The sequence below is a fragment of the Cyprinodon tularosa genome, unplaced genomic scaffold (assembly GCF_016077235.1).
Source record: "Cyprinodon tularosa strain WSP-4 unplaced genomic scaffold, ASM1607723v1 ctg22, whole genome shotgun sequence".
NCBI lineage: Eukaryota > Metazoa > Chordata > Actinopteri > Cyprinodontiformes > Cyprinodontidae > Cyprinodon > Cyprinodon tularosa.
The window spans coordinates 2,176,782-2,198,997 of record NW_024038821.1 but is presented as its reverse complement, the minus strand read 5'-3'; the positions used below and the strand labels follow the sequence as shown (position 1 = coordinate 2,198,997).

The following is a 22,216-nucleotide window of genomic DNA, read 5'->3' as shown; positions in this document are numbered from 1 at the left end:
TGCTAATCAAGACATTTTGAATGGAAAAAGCTTTCCGATGGGAAGCAAAACGTCTTCATCTACATCTTTTGTCCACTGGATCTCCAATGCTGAATACAAATAACTGGTCACACTGTAACGGTAGAATGACTAATACTTGTAATAATTACAAAAAAGATGCTAGACACTAAAGCCTTAGATTTTCCCGACAAAGCAGTGTTATGGCTTAGGAAACATGCAAATTGAACCGAAAGAACAGGTCCGTCTCTTAGTAATGGGGAGTCATTGAGGTCGTTGTTGGCCTGCAATACTCGATACTTATCTATGTTGGCCTGGCTGACCAGGTGAGATGTTTTGATCGCCTGCATAGTGATGGGGGTTGAGGTGATAGCGGAATCAACTCTATCTGTACGTTGTAGGTTTTTGAGAGCTGGAACATGAGACCAACCCCTGTTTAAGTTTGTTTTTTCTCTCTAAACATAAATCGCTTCCTTCACACCCCCTCAAACAACAGAGGAGGTGGCCTATGCCCTTCTCAGAGGTATAGGCCAGTATTGGGTATTGCAGGCCAAAAACGACCTTAACGACTCCCTGTTACTAAGAGACGGACCTGTTCTTTGGGTTCAATTTGCATGTTTTCTAATAAATAACAAGGCTTTGTTGGGCTGCTCTATAAAGAATGGAACTCAATGCTAATCAAGACATTTTGAATGGAAAAAGCTTTCCGATGGGAAGCAAAACGTCTTCATCTACATCTTTTGTCCACTGGATCTCCAATGCTGAATACAAATAACTGGTCACACTGTAACGGTAGAATGACTAATACTTGTAATAATTACAAAAAAGATGCTAGACACTAAAGCCTTAGATTTTCCTGCCATCTGGAACAAACATGGAAGATGAATTAATGTCTCCTCAAACGAAACACACTGCTGAGTTTCAAATGGGATCAAACTTCACAGCCTAGTCTGAGAGCCTCTGTGTTTCCTTGTTCTCATTTAATCAGCTCGTTTTCCACTGGGCTGACTGTTTGCTGGGTTAACAAAATGCCACATCTGATTTCACTGCAGGCATCAAGTGACTTGAAGAAGGGTGCCAAGTCTCACTAGAACAGACTGACGCCAGCATGGTGACTAAAGAAAGGAACATTACAAGCCAGCAACCCAACAGACCAGCATTTCATTTGATTCCTCATGACTCCACATATTATCTATACCAAGTAATTGACAAAGTAATTTAACAATTTTTTTATGCACAGATTTTTTGGTTACAACTTATTTTAAGTACTTTAAAATTTTTCTAAGTATTAAATATGAACTTATTACTTATTTAAACTGCTATAAAGTAAAAGGATTTTCTCTTATTTATTTTTACCAAGAAAAATCTCATTAATCTGCAACCCTGACAGAAACAGCTGTTCATTAAAATTTTTATTTATTTACTTCTGAAGGCAGCTATGTGCCCCGTTTTTTTTATCTGGGAGGCAGGGAAGCAAAAGAGGCTGAACTCATATGACCTTTGGTAGAATTTACTTAGAACTGTGTTTAGTAAAGCTATTTGCACATCATGTCTTTTTTTCATTCCACTTCACTAATGATTATTTAACATAGAAATGTTATTTTCTGAAATAAAGACATGTGAAAGTGCTCAGTGGATGCATTTCCTTTGCTGTTTCATGAAATTGGAAGCAACCTGGAGAAAACGGATTTGAACCAATACACCAAATAGGATAAAATAAACAATATCTTTGAAAAATAGAAAACTACCTAGTGTGATGGTACTGCATGTTTGTAAGATCATAGATCTTTTTTAGTATTTTATACACTGATTTGAAGAAACATACTGATCTGAAAAAAAAACACACCTGTTGTTCTATAGTTTTTAGCAAGACTGCAATCTCTGTTTCCAACAGGAATTTTTTCGAATCAGTGACACCAGCCTCTGTTTCCCTCCTCGGCGTCTCGGTTTCAACTGCTCATTCATTCAGGCATGATTTTCCTCCTTCATCTCGATCCACCAGCTCAGTCTCTTGTTAACGGAGAATGGCGCTCCTTTAGAGGTCCAAAGAGAGGCTGTAGATGTCGGCTTCGATTTCTCACTGGGTGATAATGAGATGACCTGCTTCACTCTTGGGGAATTCATCTGTGTGTGGGAATTACCTATATAATTGATTGAAGAATCAAACCCAAACCCATCAGGGTCTGTTCTTTTTTGCAACATTGCCTCTGCAGTCATCCTCTGCTCCCTGGGAGCTTACATCAATCCGTGAAGCTGATCAATTTTTCAGTCCATGGTTGATGACGAATGGCTGCAGTTTCTTAAATGAAAGTCCATCAGTCAATGTTACCATTTACTTTAATCATCTCTAACTGCAACCTGTCGTTTGCCCTGTGGCCAACCCTGCAGATGAAAACAATGGCCAAATCATATCCAATCTTTTTTTCACATATTGGCACTGACTGAACTAACTACTGTATCAGATTGAAAGTGACATGTTTATGATAGTGACCTCCATTGCTAACAGACTTAAGGGTTGCATCTCTATATTCTTGTGTTAATCTCTAAAATGCAAATGTGTGGGCGTTCAAGGAATATAAACTGTCAGACAGCTGATTGGATTTATGACCTACAATGTTATTCAGCAGAATACTTAAACAAGAAAACAATACATTATCATTTATTAATTTCCCCAATGGTGTTTCCCCCTCCTGGTCTGGTAACTAGTCTGGGCTCAGTTTCTTTATATTATTTATATCGTGGTATTTAGCAGTCACCAATATTTTTCTTTGCTTTAATATATTGTCAAACTTTACTACTCCTGGTTCAAAGCGATGATACTGTCAAAACTATATGGATGCACTGTATATACCCCATGCACCTTTTACTCCTTTTGGCACGTTTTTTTGGCTAGTAAGCCGATGTGACGTGAATTTTTTCACTGTGAGATCAATAAAGTCTATTTTATCTTATTATAAACCAAAAAATCTAAATGTCAGAAATAAAGGTAATATAATTAAATTCCTTAGTATCCCGGAACAGCACATTATCAGCTTAGAATGATTAAAGGTCCAGTTATAAAACAAAAAGTGAATGTAAAATGGAGTAGTTTGATACCTGCTAATTTGTTTAACTTTAGCTTAATTCCAACTGGTTCTGTTTAGGAACAGACTCAATAAAACAAAACTGCATTTATTATTCAAACTTACATGCAAGATATGCAAATATTTTCCTCTGTACCATTAATAGACATAATTTCAAGGATAGAAATCCTCCCGTTTAAACCAACTTAAAAAATAAAAAATCTGTAATTACTGAAACAAACTACACTTTTTAGAGTCTTTAATTTAGAAAGAGTCAAGCAAGGCATTTCAAATCTAACATTAAAGGTTAGCAACAATTTCAGTGAGTAAAATTGTTGCTAATCTTTTTTTTTTTTTTTACACAATATTCATTTAGCAAAAACCAATATATAGATAGCTACAGTATCTCTCATCGTCCAAAAGTGGGAGAAACATTTTTGCACAAAAAAACACTGAAGCTCAGTCTTTTCTTTCCCTGGTAGCTTGTGATGAAAATTTACAGCTCACCCACATGACAGGTACATCCAGAGAGGAGCCCTATCTTTGTGAAATAGGCAGGACCAGAAGTGCTGTTTGGAGGTATTTTGTCTATGAGGTAGAGAAGCTGGAAAATTCATATATTTCATCACAAAGACAACTGCTTTGACGCTTAGTGGAAATTGAAAACAGCCATTGAAGGCTATGAAAAAAGTAACTGCACTATTCTTCTGTTTATTGGTAAAGGAATAAGCAGCTTAGCTCTTTAGTCAAACTCACGCTCTAAGGCAGGCTTTTCTAACCTGGTGTACAGCTCTATCTCTATTTCTGTTTACAATAATTATTCTTAACTGTGCCATAAAATCAGAATTAGAATGCCTATACAGTGTGAAATATACAGTATCTTTAAAATTCAAAGCACTTAAACATTATTTAAGCTGTTTTCTATTTTTTTCAGGCTCACTTTTGTTGCAAAACTGCTGATATAATGTACAAAATATCACTTATGCTTTGTTTGGTAAATGCCCTGTACTTATATAGCGCTTTTTCAAGTCAGAGGACTGGACCAAAGTGCTTTAACCCATTCACACACACACACACACACTGATGGTGGTAAGCTACACTGTAGCCACAGTTGCCCTGGGGCTCACTGACAGAAGCGAGGCTGCCATACACTGATTCCACCTCTGACCACCATTAGTAGACAATGCAGGTGAATTGTCTTGTCCAAGGACACAACAACACTTAAAGCCAGAGCTTGAACCCTGAACCCTTTGATTTCAGGGCAAACTCCTACATCTAGACGCCACTGTCACCCCAAAACGATGGTGTCACCAGGGCACCTTTCTTGAGCTTTGCAATAAAATCTCATCCAGATATGTTTTGCTGATGCAAATCAGATGACCATAAAGATAAGTCAAAACCTTAGACAAAACTGACAAATCTTAACCAGTAACTATATAAACCCTTCAGCAGCCTACCCTGCTGACTAGTTGATCAACAAAGAACATACTCAGGTCTCATTTCTATCCCTATCCTTCTGGACCTGACTGTGGTCAGTTTCTCACTCCACCCTTCTCAACAGACAATCTTCAATCATGCATCACTCACACCTCCCTCCAATGGTTTGGCTCCGAACTCTCTGGTCATTCTCAGTACATCTGAATTAGATCCTTCTACTCATATCCATCTCCTGTCACAATTGGTGTGCCTCAGGGCTCTGTCCTGGGGCCCCTTCTTTTTAATCATCTACCTTCTGCCACTTGTTGCCATCTTTCAGAAATGTATACATTTTCTTTGTTATGCAGATGATATCCAGCTCCATTTATCTGGTAAGTCTAACTCCACACTCACTCCCTCACCTTTTTGCCTCACTAAAACTACAGCCCGATTTATCTCTAACTTCCTTAAAATAAATGGCCACTTAATAGAGATCTTCCTGGTAGGAACCAAAACCACTCCCCGACGGTCCACCTCGTCACCATGGTGAGCAGACCTTTCTACCAATCTGCTCCAGAGCTCTGGAATTCCCTCCCACTTGATATTTTGTTTACACCAAAGCAAAAAACCCAACTGTTCAAGACTGCATGACTGCCTTCACTGTTTTAATATTGTGTAATATTGTTGTTTCTTGTACAGTGTCCTTTCGTGTCCTGAAAGGTGCTTTGCATAAAAGGTTTTATTATTATTATTATAAAGATGTGATATAACATGCCCAGAAAAACAGAGCCTGACAGGACTTTTGCTTAATAGGCATGGACCAGATCCTCTTCTAAATTCTTACCAAACCTGCTCTCTAATTTCTTGTTGAATCTAATCCAGATAAAACCTTATATCATGGATTATAACACAGAGAGTATCTTGTCTACTGGGTTTGCTACGCAGAAAAGCAACATGTTGTTCATTGAAATGGCGGCAGTCTGGCCTTCTATCTATCCATTAAATAAAAATCCCATCCTAATGTTATCAATTCTGTTTTCTAACCTTTATTAGGAAGACCCTATGACTTAAGTTTTTTTTTATTTTTTATTATTATTTTTTATTAAAATGGTGTTGGGTATTATTTATTTTTCTTGAAACTGCTATCAACCTTAAATTTTTAGGAAACTGGCCATCCTGTAAAATGCATCAGAACTCTTATTATACATTTTAAGCAAACATGTAGTCTCTGTGGAGATGAGACAGCGCACAGAGCTGGTCAATGTAATACTGGGAATGTTCATTTTAATATTTCTGTTACCCATTACATTGGATTATTGGCACATAGTGAAAATAACACTGCCACTAGATCTCTTTACGCACATACAGAGATACAGAGAGACATAAATCAATCAGCATCTGAGTGCCTGTACTGTAATACTGCCCTAATGGATTTGATCAAAATCCATCATATTGTATAATTGGCACCACCAGCACAGACATGATTTCAAAGTTTAAAGATTAAATACTTTTTTATGTCTTTCTATAGAAGACTTGACAACACTTTCTGTAATGAACATGTCTTTCTTTTTCAAGTAAATTACACAGTAAAATACACCATAGGATTCATGTTTTCTCATATTCCATGCAGTCCCAATGTTTTACACTGTGGAATAGTCCAGGGTCACACAGAGGACCTTCCAGCTCTTTAAATCAATGAATATGAGAGGCTGTGATTGTTGCAGCTGAGGCTCATGCTGTGACCCTCTTCCCGGTCGATAGACACCAGACTGATTAGAGGATGGCATAAACAGACACTTAAAGCTTTGTGTATCTTACAAATCATAAAACAAAAGAGATTAAAAGCATTTATCTGGCTGTACTGGAACATGAAAAGGACAATTGTATTTGATCTTACTGCAAGACACAGCTTTCTATGAGAAAAGGACAATCTGCAAGGACGAGGCCATTTCGCTGTTGCACAGTTACTGCAAGTATTTTTTAATCACTATTATACATATGGGGAAAAAAACAGCTGCTTTGCATATGCAATGAAAAGGCCTGCTAGATTGAATGATAAAAGCCTGACAGTAGCTTTTTGTGTCTTCAGTGCAACTGCTTGGTACTTGTTGCTGGGGTAGAGTCAGCTTTAGTTGGTTTGCCACACATAGCTGGGGTGATAAAGTCTTTCTGGCCTCTCCCAGATCCTGTTACATTCTCCGGACACAGAAGCTGCTCTGTTAAGAAGCAGTCCTTGTTGCTGTAAGGTAAGACGGTAACAAAGGTGCAGTCTAACCTCTCCCCACACAGTCAGAGACAAAGGATACCAGCAGCGTTTCAGGGGAGAGTTCTTGCCGTGACACCTCTGCACAGAAAAAAGTCTATTTTTGAAAAGAAGTCAAGGATGACATCACTTGCTCCAATTTGGAAACCTTAGCTAAGAGATTTTTCTCAATAAGTCTGATTGTGTTTAAGAATTTCTTTAAAGAAAGGACAGTGAGATGAAAAATAACAGGTACAAACTTTGTGTATAAGTATGGCTTTATAATAATAATGTACAGAACCTTTTGTGTAACATGGACCATTACACTGCTAATGGCAAGTCATGGTGTTGAACCTAAAGGAGGGAAACCATCACTCCTACATACAAAGCAAGCACTGTTTTAAACTACAGGTTGGAAGCTGTAGAAAGGGGTAAATATACTGCACAAAGGAAAAAATGTACTTCTAATTTATGCAGGCTTTTATTGAAGGTTTTGCTTTGGTTTATGTATAAAAATAACATTACAGCAGGCATTATTATATCTGTGATTATTTACATGTTACACAGCATACATACAGAACAGCCTAAACAGGGACTGTGTGTAAAGCTACTTTTACTTTATAACATTAAATTAATACTGTCCCTACCAATTCATACACATTTTAATAAATGAACAAATAATTTTCAATAGGCAATAGAATTAGAAAACATTTCCCTGAACCTTTTCTCATTAACATACACTGTAATTTTAATTTACTAAAGACTTTCAAGAGATAAAAGTTCAACATCCCATCCCAATTGCTTCCTGATAATATGTGTAACTATGATAGAAATGAAGGGATGGGTCTTTGATTAACAAATGTAAGGGTTTGTTGCTTATTTAAGAAATTATCAAATAAAGGTCCCATCTTGTAGAATAAGCCTTTTAATCAGCCTTAATGATGGCATAGGAATGAACCATAGGCACTGCTTTGTCAAACGAAGGACTCCAACTTTTTTTCCAATTTGTTGTTTTACTAAGTGTACATATGTCTGCTCACTGTGTGGGACCTACTTCTGGAAAAAATACTCAGTATGGGAATAATAGTGATCATTTCCTGCTATGGAACGTATTTTTGCTGTTTGTCTCCATATAGCAAATAAAAGAATTACAAGTAGGTAGAAGTTCATGGGAGGTCAGGGACAATTGCCAAACACTGCAACGACCCAATAACACACTTTGTGATGCTCTAACAGAGGTTTAGGTGTTGCTCAAAGAAACAAATAAAGACTTAAACTCTGGAGGAGCTCTAGAAGCAAGAGGATTGATAGAAAGGCAAACAAAACAAGCCTTTTCATCTGGAGCTCATGTCAGGTTCATCTGTGGGTAATAATGATGTCCAAGTCTAACAGCATTCAACTCAGACACTGGACCCTTGAGCAGCACGACATAAGCACTTCTGAAGCTTTCTGTTGACATGTCATAAGTCCAAACTCTTATCTGTTCTCGGTTGGTTGAGTGTGATGCTTTTCTGCAATTTGCATAAGTGAATGAATGTTGCTAGAGCAGCTCTTAAGGGAGAAGATAGAGGAGCAGAATGTGAAAACAGAAGAATAAAAAGCTCTATTCTCAGGGTTCTTTTTTGTTTAATTTGTTTACTAATTTAGGGTAGTTTTTTGTTGTTGTTGTTTTTTTTTTCTTTTAGATTTATTTCCAGTATCTTTTTTATTATTATTGGTCCTTGCCTTTAATCATTATAATTCCCACTAGGTGATGCTTTATTAGATTACTTCTTCTGGTTGTACTTATTGTTGCACTCTGTTCAATGTGAATTTCCAGTTCTGTTACACCTGTAAAAATAATTATTTATATTGATTGTTATCTTGTATTGTTTCAGTTGCATTCACGTCTACATTCATACTCTCTTTTGTATGCCATACCAGTTCTTTGTTCATGCTATTTATTAACCCCACTCTTCGTCATTGCTCACCGTTCTGCGCCTTGCAGTCTTTCTGCATTTTAGGGTTAACGTTGCATGTTTTCTGCAAAATGATTGTGTATTTCTTGTGGAAGGACGGAAGGTCTGTTGACCTATTTATAGACCAGTTCTGGTGCTCTTGAATTTTATATTTGTGATATACTGAATTCTCAAAAGGTGCACATCAGGAGACAGCGTGACAGTCTGAAATGAATATAGGTATTATGAAATCAATTCTCTATTCAGCTAAAGAATGAAGCAGGTAAGGACAGTCATCTGTAAAGTTTTTTTTTTTAGTAATGTGTTTGAAACTAATGAGGAAACACAAAATGTGTAAGAAACTTCAAAGAGGGAATTCAAGATTAAAGAGTGAATCAAGCTTTTATTGTTTTTTTTTTTCTAAATGATACTCTGATGATGCACTCTGGATACTTAAGCAATTTATGTCAAACTGTGAATTTTCTCTATAGACAGTGGGCTATAATCTAGAACACTAAGGAAATTTGTTTTTATTCTTCAAACATAAAAAAAAACTGTGTTCAATAATTTGTAGAATGTTATTTTAGATGGGAAAGACTGCTATGAAAATCGGTACTTTATGAAAATGATGTAAATGTCGAGTTTGTTTTCATTCTAGCTCGTGGTTGACCCTTTCTGGGGCAAGTGACGGCAGGTAACCATTGGATAATTAAATCTTTGAACGGGCCGGCACAAAGAAGGTCACCATATTTTTACAGTCTTTATGATTTTATTCAACCATAAAAATTCTTTTAACATTCTTGAAAAAGGAAAAAAAATAAATAAAAATAACCTTAAACATACCTTTATTTCCATATAACTTTTAGCATGTACTGTATAACTCTGCATACTTTTCAGTCAAAGGACCCTAAATGGTGAAAAGAGTTGTTTTGAACAAAATATAATAAGGAAATTGAAAACTCGTCATGTCCTTTAGATATGCCATTTGACCACTATTACTGGCCCCCTGACTGATCAACAGCCCATCTATGGGTGTTCTGGCTAGCAAACTAATTAATCAGTCATAGATAAGTTAAAAATAATCAGTAGATTAAATTAGATTATCTTAATATCATGTGTAATGTCCATGCAGTTTTTAATTATTCTTTCATCATGAAAACTTTTTGAGTTTGCATGTTCTCCCTAGGCATGCAAAGGTTCTCTCCAGGTACTCTGGCTTCCTTCCACAGTCCAAAAACATGACTTTTAGGTTAATTGGCTTCTCTAAATTCCCCTTAAGTGTGAGTGTGTGCGTGAATTGCTGTTTGTCCTGTTTGTCTTTGTGTTCCCCTGCGATGGACTGGCGACTTGTCCAGGGTGTATCCCGCCTATCCCCTGTAGACAGCTGGAGATAGGCACCAGCAACCCTCGCGACCCCAGCAGGGATGAGGGTGACGGAAAATGGATGGTGAGTATGGCTGCTGCTGCTGACAATGAAATTTCTGGTCTGAGCTCTTACACCAACCAAATCTGGTCCAGCTCCATCTACATGTGAAGGATTGAAGCTCTGGATGTATCAAAGCATGCTAATGTTGTTAGCAAAAACATTCTTGTAGCATTGTTTCTGAATGGTAAGCCATTGTTTTTAGTAGACTTGATGTGAAGTGCCTATTTAAGAGTTTTGAAATAAGGCATTGAAATGGCCACTTCCTATTTCAAAAGGAGCATACCCCTCCAAGCTGTGGCTCCAGATTTTTTTCTATTTACTTTTTACACTTTTATATTATTAGGTTTATTTGTACAAATCCTCTTTAGTCATTATACTTACAAAATACAAGACTTTCATTACAGACTTTCTGTTTACACTTACTCTGTTTCCATCCCTCTTCATCATGATATGTTCTCTCCATTCCTCTCCTCCATCTGCACCTCTCTGTTTCACATTTTCCTTTGAAGTGATTAACTTGCCATGTCTGCCTGCACTAAATTTCCCAAAAGAACCCACTGAATAGGCGGATGGCAGAAATAAAAACCATACTGGGTATCTAGGTTTTAGTGGCCTCTCAAGTTAAATTATTCGTCCTGATGTCATTGCTGCTCTCCTCTATAGCAGCTCCCATCACTGAGCACATGTCTGTCTCCTTCACCCCAAGCCTGTGTTCTTCTCTGCTAAGTCATATGCTTTAAATAAGCATAATCTAATAGCTTTAAATAAATTACACATCATGCTAATGCACTTTTTCAATATGGATAATATTGAAAAATTAATCATTTGGTATTAAGTGGCTGTTCCTACACTTCCATCTAATATTAGATTCCTGTATGTCCTAATTCTTTTTTCACTCTTCCTCTCACCTCTTTTCGTTAAGGAATTTAAAGAAAATAAGCCATATTAAAACAATTAATTTTTTTGTGTTAAACAGTTCCATCTTTTTTGAACATCATTTAATAATTAGAAACTGCATCTGATCAGACTCATCACTAAACAACTGCACTGCAACGTTATACCGAAACATATAAATTAAGTTTATCACTCAGTAGCTATATAATATATTTGTTTTATGATACAATGTCTAGTTAAATAAAGGATTACTTCCTATTCAGCTAAATAACAACAAAGTTCCTCTTTTTTTATATACATGATCTGTAATATTGGTAAATACTGATCAGTACACAGTTGCAACAGTTATTAGTAGGGATGCTCGATATTGCCCTTTTTTTGCCGATATTCGACATGCCGATATTCCAAATGCTGAATTTTCGATTCCGATATAAGCCGATACCCGATATAAACTAATTTCACATCATGCCAGTCACAAAATTTAAGCATAACCTACATTTACTATGATTTCCCATTACACATTGTATATTCCAGAAATAATTACTATTGTAGAGAATAAAAAGAGTATTTCAACTTCAGGAAAATGCTAAATTTGACATTTATTTTCAACACTGTCTCAAACAACATTTTGGAATATGCTCCTTCTGAAATTACCCTGACAATGAATATTCAAACAAGAAATAAATCTCTTTCTTCACAAATAGGAAAAAAGTGTACCTCACCAGTGCAGTTGTATTGCACAGAATTTAATGTAAACACAAATGAAGTCCAGGGTAGGATCGCTGTTGAAGGACGAAGTCTTGGTTCCCCCACACATGACAAGGACCTCACATTCGTTGCAGATCGCAAACTTCAAGTCATTTGAAATGTTAAAAAAGTTCCACACCGCAGACATTTTTCGTTACAAGCAGTTTAGCTTCGCTGCTGCTACACATTTTGCAGTCTGGCGCGGTTTAATGATGTCATCAGGGAGTGTCGCGTGTTGGCAAGAATGCACGCTTCAACATATTTCGCAAAATCTAGGCATTATATTATCGGCTTTTAATTATCGGGGGGAAACCCGATAAGGATATAGACAGATATCACATAATTATGCTAATACCAGCCGATAATATCGACTCATAATATTGACCGGCCGATATTATCGGACATCTCTAGTTATTAGTCATTTAACTAGTTGTAGCTTAAGCTACCATAAATATTTACAACCCCAGACTCACATACCTTACCTACAGTATTTCAACCATTTTGAAAATCCCTTTTTTCCCTCCCTCTGACATCTTTATGCTCCTATTCTTTTTTCTGTTGTATGCTTCCTCAGAGGGGACCTTGAACAGCGGTGGGATTCATAATCAGTGATATGCCTTTGTTATTGATCACATCATTTACATATGCACAAACATTGGCTGCTGCCTGCTTATAGTGTTATCGTAACCTTGGAGAAAACATAGAAACTTGAATAGACCAAGTCTGCATATCTACAAAACACTATATTTTTATCCCTTCTAATGTCTGTCACTGTTTTAATATAGAGTAAATGTAACTATAAGCACCAATTTCAATAAGCTAATGTGGAAAAAATACTGTCTCACAAACCTACGTAGTTTTAAAGGGATTTTTATAGGCCAAGCATTTAAAAGGTAAACATAAAAAAATTGTGCAGTATACCTCTAGCTGACTTCCGTTTCTAACCTCGCATTATCTCAGCTCAACAGAAGCCTTTGACCTTCTGCCGAGCTCGAACCCAAAGAAAACTCTTCAGGCCTTTGCCTTGAATCTTTCAAAATGCCTTCATGTTCAACAACCTCTTCAGAAGTCTTCATTATCTTCTTTCTTCTCTTCATCTCATCAACTCCTCAGACGCTGTGTCTCATTGGTGCTTCCATTACAATGCGCAGGGTGCACAACCGCTCCATCTCCTAGTAATGGATTTCAAATGCTTTGACAATGATACATGTCACATGGTCATACCTTCTGCCTTGGCAATATCTCTATGTAAGCTGTTTAGAAATGCATGAATCTGCTCATTCGCTTCAACTCCCCATGCACAAAGTGCTTACTGCTCCTACCCCCACTCACCTCGGCTGTCATGCACAGTTAAACTGGTAAAGCTGTCACTCTCATCCAGTCTCAACCTAAAGATGACGACATCCAAAAGCTTTTTGCACCTCTTTTCATTTTGGGGTGGTATGCATGTTAAAGTTTTTTTTCATACCTTTTTAGCAACAAATATAGCAGGAAATGTCAATACCTTTTTTTTCTAATTATTCACAAAATAAATCATCAATTTTATTTCAATTAAACCACCAGCAGAGTAGCGCTATCTCCTGATAAACACCTGGAGCCCCTTGAGAAATATCAGTCATTACACCCACTTAAACCTAATGCAGTCTCCTCTTGCAGAGAAGACAGTGTGATTCATGGTCAGGTTGACACACACGCACCCATAAAATTCATTTTCTGTGCAAGAATAGCGAAGATTAGCATCATCCAAAAATGTCAGTGCACCCTGTTACAAATGTGCCAATGTCCTAGAGACATTAGAAAAGTTTTAATCTCCATCACCATTCGTATCACTGTCATTTGCGCCCGTTGTAGAGATGTAAGTGAAATCCTTAAAATAAATGGTTGTTATGGAGACTATGCAATTTAAAAATGCAATTCTTTTCTGTAGTTTGGATATCTTTTTATGTGCATTAACCTCCTATTCACAGACAAGATAAACTGAGTTTCTGATCCAGCCTAGTTTTCCAAAGTTTTCTTTGTTTTATATTAATGTTTTTCTATAAAGATTTCCTGACCTATGAAGATCAATCCATATATGCCTAACCAAATGTTATGTTCTCTTGTACTATTTCTAATAAGCAAAATAAAAAAAAATAAAATAAAAAAAATAGCCATATTTTCCCCTTAAGGAAGTCACAGCTTACTTATTAAACATTTACATATACCCTCAATAGCGTTTAATATGAATAATGATAATTTTTCAGTTATATGAACTCCAATACTTTTATAGGTGTCACCAGTAATCCTGCTGAATACAATTATGTTTTAACAGATTGTTACCACATCGGAATATATGTAATCAAGGGGCTTCACTTAAATAAAAAAATAAAAAAATAAAAAAACTGTGCGATTATAATATTACAGTATAGGATTAATCTATTTTAAGACTAAACATTTTTAATTGTGCTAATATGTTTCACTTTAAATAGCAGTCTAGTGCAATATAAAATTACAAAGACATAGCAAGTAGCAGAAATGTGTGAGATTTTATCTTACCTTTGGTGTTTTAGTACACTTTCCATTTCGGGCATCTTTTATATACGCAATATCCAGCAGGTCTGTATCCTGAAAAGGAGCAATAAAAGAAAAAAAACAAAAAGACAGATTAATACTTGGGAATACCAATTTGTTTTTTAACAGTTTAAGAGCAGTTTCAGAGAAGAAATAAATATCATATTCATTAAAAATACTAAGATCCAGCATGACTCCTAAAATCATCATAAGCGTGTCTGTTTGTGTGTAGATGAGTAAAGCTGTCAAATGTGTTTCACAAACATAGCTTGAAAATCCTAAAATATCCAACCATAATAGGGTAAAGAGTCTCTGCTTGGCACAGTCAGCCTTTACTTGAGTCACATTTGTCCTTAAATATGCCACAAAAGAAAAAAATGTTAAAGAAAGGGTACTAACCAGAGAAGAAGAAAAATAGGATTAAGATGCTAAATACTTGAAAAATAAACAATATTTAGCTGCTGCCTTAAAGGAATAGTACACCCAAAACATGATTAGCCTTCATTTTCTACTCACCCCCATGCTGAACAAAACTCTGGAGTACTTTTTTGATATCTCAAATGCATCTGGAGATCTGGGAGGCCTCTTGCTGTCTGCTGACATTCAAATAATGGAGGTCTATGGCGCCCGAGGCAGAAAGGTCCATAAAAGTCCACAAAAACGTGTCAATATTCCTCCATACTGCTCGTCCAATGTATTCCAAGTGTCCTGAGTGGGTAGCATCGAGAATTTACTCGAAACGAAGTCATTTAGAATGTTTTTAGAGCATAAACAGTAGTGTATAGGATTTCCTAATAGCGCCCCCATGCGCGCTCACGATTCTACGGAAGCCGGCAGACCAAACCGGAAGAAAGTGCGCATTCAGCATCTGCTCTGCCGATAATGCAAGCGTAGAAGAAGAAATGTGCTGTTTACCTGTGCAAAGAAAGAAACAACGAAAGAAAAATGTCTGAGGACTTCAGTGTTGAGGAAGAGCATGAGTTCTTTGCCGAGCTGAATGCGCTGGTTTGGTCTGCCGGCTTCCGTAGAATCGTGAGCGCGCATGGGGGCGCTATTAGGAAATCTTATACACTACTGTTTATGCTCTAAAAACATTCTAAATGACTTCGTTTCGAGTAAATTGTGGACGCTACCCACTCAGGACACTTGGAATACATTGGACGAGCAGTATGGAGGAATATTGACACGTTTTTGTGGACTTTTATGGACCTTTCTGTCTCGGGCGCCGTAGACCTCCATTATTTGAATGTCAGCAGACAGCAAGAAGCCTCCCAGATCTCCAGATGCATTTGAGATATCAAAAAAGTACTCCAGAGTTTTGTTCAGCATGGGGGTGAGTAGAAAATGAAGGCTAATCATGTTTTGGGTGTACTATTCCTTTAAGATTGTAACATATTAAAACAGCTTTTTAGGAGTCAGCTGTACGAGGTGTCGTTAATGATCCAGCTTTGATGATGCCAGCTTTAAATATAAGCCATAAGTTTGAATATAAAAAAGGTTACCCATGGTCCTGCCTTGAGGCCTCTTTACAGGGGGCTGTGTAATGAATTAAAACCTGCCCCACGACAATGGTTAGAGTTAAATACTCTGTCTGCTATATTTACTTTGAGCTCTTCTAACAGGTGGCTTTTTGTTGAAAACACATTGATTCTCTCTAAGTTTATACCAGAGGTCTATCAGAGGTTCTGAAATGGGGGCCAAATATTTTGCTTCCAACCTTTTCGCTATTGAAATATCGATAAATATGGAGGGTATGAAACCATGAAATAAAATAAAAAAATTGTTTTAAATGTCCAATTTAATAATAAACTGTAAATGCACCATAAAATAAAGGAGATTAAATTAATAGATGTTTCTTTCATTTAAACAAAATAATACGAATCCTATTATTTCTCTCCATATTCATTTAACCCATAGCTTTGGTGCAGCAGATTCTTTTTTTTTTTTTATTGACCCATCAAACTTAGTGGGAAGGATTAAGGTGGCTTCTAGGTGGATAAAAAATACCTTTGTTCGATTATTAAATTAGTTACCCATACAGTATATACTGTATTTAACCATCCTAAGTAATGTGATTAATTGTTTCTGCCAATGCTTTACACTTTTTAATTTGTTGAAACTGTCTTTTAAACAGTATGACTTGGTTCAGACATTATGGTGTCATTTCAAATGTTTCTTACATTTATGTAAGACTTTTGGTTCATTTGTCTGAACAAAGCTGATTCATATCAGAAGGTATTCCTGCACTAGAGCTTGAAGCTTTGGAGATCAGGACTTTCTAATGCCTACTTCAAAAGGCTCTCTTTTTTTGTCTTAACCGTTTTGCTGCAGAGTTGGTCGTGATACTAGGGTCATAGTCCATTTGGAACCATTCAAGCCTAAAGTTTCATTTTAAGGCTCATGTCTTTAGATATTGATTCAGTATTTCCACATAATTTACTTTCTTCATAATACCATTCTATTGTTTGTAATGGACCACCTCCTTCAGCCACAGCAATCTTCAATATGACTGTGCATGATGTGCAACCACATCAGAACTGGGATGGTGTTCCCCATTCATTCTCCAAACAGCGCAGTTATTATAGCCAAGCTGGTTTATTTCAGACCATAACTTGTTTAAGTTTGATTCTTTGCAACATTCCATTCATTTTGTTGGCAGATAATAATTTGAATTCCCTTAAAAATTATTTTCATTTTGCAGGCTATAACTCAGTTACCAAACTTTAAAAACTGCCTGTATAATCAAAGATAAATATCAGTGACAATCTAAAAAAATTAAAATTATCTCCCATCATACTTGCATTGATGTATTTGTTGCCTTTTCTGATTTCTAAATATACAAAGCATAAGCATTACAAAATAGACAGATTTCAACTGTCCAGATGGCTGTTGGTACCTTGCATCAGTAAATCAGTCTGAGTTATCTTAACCATCATCTTTAAAAGAGAGGTAGGGCATGAGGTGGAAAATTAACTATAGTCAACCATGAGTTCCCTTAGCATTATCTGAGGAGACAAGAGCCAACAGGGGCTTGACTCTATTTCTAGCCACAACGCGGTTATCTGATCAACTCTGTGTGTGGGTGGAAAATTGCACTTGACCGAACTTCCTTATCTGTTAATACATATATAGAGTGAAGGTTTCAATCAGCACATAATTTATAATGTGTATGTAATTTCCACATGTAAGTTTTTCAACCTGAAGGAAATGAGAAACACAAACATGAAAATAAATAAAGGCATAATATTTTTTCCCATCTTTTTTCCCATTCAAATATTGCATTTAAATAAACAGAAACAATACTGAATAACTAGATACATATTTTCAATCTACATAAAAAATATATAAAAAGACAAAACATCACATAGAAAAAGTTTCAAGTTCGCTACTTTTTTATAGCCTGTGTAGCATCAATTAGGTAGTCTGTCCCTGTTTGTCTAGAAAGAGCCTTTGAGTCAAAGGTTAACACCTATACTGGGCCTGCCTTTCAAGTCTCTTTAGAGGGGTGAAGCTCCACATGGGTTCTTGGTGCAACTGTGGAGCTTCAGGAAGTATCTTGCTGACAGAGCTCTTTTTTGTGGCCTCTAGTCCTGTAGACTTAACACAGCTTTAATCTGGTTAAACGTCATCTGTTAAGCTATAAAGTAGACTTCTAAAGGAAATGCAGCTTGTTAGAAAGTCCTTGAGTGGATAATGGCTAAAATATTCTATGCACCACTTCCAGGATATCAGGCTTTAGTGTTTGATAACGGCTGTAAAACTCTACTAACTGTAATGATGTCAGAAACTAAATTTGAATGAATTTTCAGCTGGTTAATTGAAACTATTTTTCAAAACTAGTTGCTTAAACATTTTTTCCTGTAAGATGAGTTTCTTTTAACTTCTTTAGACATATGTTCTTAATTTCTTTCATTAAATTCATCTCCTTATTCATCATTGTCCCTCTGCTCTCCTCATGTTCTCAGAGTTGCATTCATCTCTCGGGGGCCTTTCTGTGTGTAACAAAAAACAGTAAGCGCGGCTCCAAAGCCTATTAAGAACCACGGCACATCCAGGAAGCGAGCAGCGGCCAGCAGGGAGAGAAGCAACAGAAATTAATGAACGTGCTTAACCTGCACTGGCCTCAGGCTCTGTTTTCCATGCCGCTTTGTGTCTGCACCGGTATGCAGCATTTGTAACAAGCTTCCTCCTAAAATGAAACACATTAAAAGTGCCAGGAGCATTTCACCTGATTTGAGACAGAATGCTACTTCTTGTCAGACACTTTGTGTATTTACAAACAGCTGGTGTAAGAAGTTTACATACACATGCAAGGCTTCCTCTACATTGATCTTTGCACAGCAAAATGAAAGCTGTCATAGCTTCAGGATTAAGATTGTAGCTCTTGTTGTTCAATATGTTAATGCAACATAAAGATTATTATATATGTGTGCATATATGCACACTTATAATAACCAGAATTTGAAATGAAATTAAGTATCATGTAATATTAAAATTTAGCAACACCTCTAGTTCCTGCCTGTCTTGCTGTGAAGCAAGACTTCGTGTTGGAAAACTAGAAAAGAAAGTCCAACGCTGTTGCCAAATTGTTTTAAAACTACTTACCACCGCAATACTGTATTCCAAAATTCAGTTAAATTCAAAACTACTTTATTACTTTATTAATTGCAAAGTGAAAATTAAATGTTATGGTACCTAGAATGGTCAAATGAGCAGCCAGATTTAAATTAAGTTTGAAGGTAATTGCAAAGCACTCACTCAACGTCCCTAATGGATATTTAAACAAATTGTACTGGGTTATAAGTAGATATTTGAGCTTGCATATGCAGTTTTAAACTTAAACCTTAGCATTCAACGCCAATAGTCCATTTCAATACCAGGATTGCTATTAAACTCATTCTCATAGAGATACAGAAAGTTTTCATCGACACTTTTATGTAAGACTGGAAGGTTTGATTGTTCATTATTCTTTTCCTGGATGGCTCAACTTTACATATTAGGAAGTTTGATGCAAATAATTTGTATCTGAGCAAAAACTAGAACAAGCTGCTTGTAAAAGAATGTTGTCTGGAAATCCAATGTTATCATGTAAGCCTGATAGTTTAATAAGAGGCCTTTGAGGTCACACGTTTTTGCAGCTTTACTTGTACGGGTGGTACAGGCACAAAGCAATGGGACAAATAATGGTATATAATGTAAAGAAAAGATGGAACAGAAGGGAAAAATCTAAATAAAGTAGGGAGGAAGACATCCATAGGTCAACTTGCTCATTTGCCAGCAGCAAGCTTCACAGCCTGTGGGTTGAAAATGTACTCCACAGGGTTCAAAAGCTCTGCTAAGTAAAGAAACAGACAAGACACAAAGGCAGTGAGGGCAGGGGGAGGAAAAGGTGAAAAGAGAGAAAATTACGGGTTAGATCTCTGCTCCTGAGACAGTGTAGTAAGAAATATACGCTTCCGTCTCACTGGGTCTTCTAACACAGTAAATCAATTTGCATTGTTTTAATTTAAATTAAAATAAGTCTCTAATTGTACACATGGAATTATAAAAAATGTTATTATCCCTTCTCTAATGAATTTCTTTAGCTGGTGAAAACACATTTCATACAAAACTAAAATAACATGATGAGGTACCCTTAGTACCCTGACCTCATCCAAAGGAACATAGAAATACTGTGTACATGAATTAGAACCACAGGGTTTTAGGGTTGCTGGGGTTTTGCTGTTTTGTCAGGTGGGAGTGAGCTTCCTGTCAGAGAGGATCTTTGTTGATGTCTGGACCGATCCGTGTTGCTGCACACTTAAGAACATTTCTCTATCAAGATCCCTAGCGTGTATGTTAGGAGGATCATCAATCCTGCAAAAGACCTAAACCAGGAATATGCTTCTTGTTGAAAATTGTCTTCTTGTGAATCTCAATCTTAATGTGGCCTCTGTAATTGTTCCAGAGAACCAGTGAACCCCGGTTCATCTATGATCTCCATGGAAAAGGTCTTACCTATGTGTAGCAGTTCTCAGGCTTCATCCTCTGCCTGTTTTCAAGCGCAACGTCTTTTCAACTACCAACACTTTCTGATCTCACTCTCATGGACCTCTGGGGTACAATCTGCAAAGCCAGCTTAATTAAAGATCCATAGTACCTCCACTTTATCTCTCAAGTAAGCAAATTAATCAGTCTTCAGTTGTCATCAACCATCTCTATTCTGATTAATCTGCTTTCTCTCCTCAGATCAACAAGAAAGTTCTGCTGACTTCCTGACTTCTCCGCTTCCAGGTTTTTGTCGCTTTTGTACATAAAATATTAAAACTCATAGATTCTCTGTGTAATTCTGCATGTGGGTTTAAAACTACAAACCAACATGACACAGGGACTGTTGTCTATGGGTATATAAAAAAAAAAAAAATGCTACAATATTACCACATAAGGGCTTTACACAGCTACGTAGGCTTACGGGCCCAAAGATCCTTGCCATGGAAATGACCCCATTATGGTAAACAGAGCTATTACTCATATGTAACAAAAGACACTAAAGCTGTGCAGGTGCCGTGTCTGTCTCTATAAGTGGTCCTCCACTGACACTTAGCTACCTGGAAACATCCTGTTACAAGAGAAAGTGGTTTGTGGAGAGCTATGATTGAACTTGTTTGAGAGTTGCATCCTCTCCACCGTACGATCCATAGGTTAGAGCTGGGGTTCTCAAACTGTATGGTCAAAGATCCAAATCTAATTTCTAGGTAGGGCTTAAAGTCCGTAACTCTAGGACAAAAGTCTTTTGATTAAATGAGCTTACAAATTAAAAGGTACTTTGTTTCTAAAAGGGTTCATTTTCGCCTCAAACTCCCTCAACAAAATAGAATTAGCTCTCTGACTTTATAAGGCATGAAGATGAATATCTGACATACTTTATTATTTTCATGCCTTAGTAAATAAAAAGGCCTAACCTAACGAAGAATATAAATCTAAATAAATAAACAGAACTTAAAGTCAAGCAAGACATCAAACAACTGAAAAAGAACTTGCAGATGCGTTCAACGAGATACCTAAACCTAGAATATATATATTTTTCAAAAGTTACAGTTGTTATAAATGGATGGATGGATGGATGGATGGATGGATGGATGGATGGATGGATGGATGGATGGATGGATGGATGGATGGATGGATGGATGGATGGATGGATGGATGGATGGATGGATGGATGGATTGGTGGGTGTATGGATAATTTAATCAATAAATAGTAAAATTACTCTTATAAATAAATAACAGTGCACCTTTGATGTTAAAATAATGAAACAGTCCTTTTTGAAAATGATGAAGTCCTTAGACAGTATTGGTCCACAATAGTTTTCAAAATGTATTATAACTTGCACACTAATATCGATAACAACAATTTTTTTTGTGTGTGTGCTGTTTGTTTCTGTATTTTCTTGCAGCAAACAATACTTCATTTGTGTTTTGGGGCATTTTTCTTTCTGAAAATATGAACTGAGTTTTCTCATATGTGTGCTGTTCAGTCTAGACCCAGATAAAAGTTCATACTTCAAGAAGCTTTGCAGCAGATCAACTCCAAAAACCTGTTTGAGATAAAGTCACATACTTCCTCACCTAAGGTGGGGGAGCAAGAAAACCTCACACAAGCCAAAGGGCACTAACCTTGTTTACTTTAAATTTCCTATATTTTTAAGAAATCTATTTTACTTACTTAAAAAAATAACATGTCTGAAGAGTATCTAAGGTGTAAGTATGGAATTTGTGCCGTATTCACACTATGCACAAGCTTAGAGGTGACCAACCAAATCTTAAAGCAATGACACATCACAAGTCATTTATATCTGCCTCCACTGCTACTGTGACATTTAAAAAGGTGGGAAAGGCAGCTGCTACTTTGCCATTTAAAAAATAGATCTTGCATAATCTTAAGCAACACGTAGTTACATGATTTTAA

At 36.6% G+C, this 22,216-nt stretch overlaps 1 protein-coding gene across 2 annotated transcripts in view; it reads right to left on the bottom strand.

Annotated features, from left to right (window-relative positions):
• LOC119784139 (1-phosphatidylinositol 4,5-bisphosphate phosphodiesterase beta-1) overlaps positions 1-22,216 on the bottom strand; it is a 168,498-nt gene that overhangs the window by 112,864 nt on the left and 33,418 nt on the right. For both annotated transcript variants that reach the window (XM_038286056.1, XM_038286055.1), the window contains exon 3: positions 14,257-14,325. In XM_038286056.1, coding sequence (XP_038141984.1) covers positions 14,257-14,325 — 69 coding nt within the window. The remainder of the gene's footprint in view (positions 1-14,256; positions 14,326-22,216) is intronic.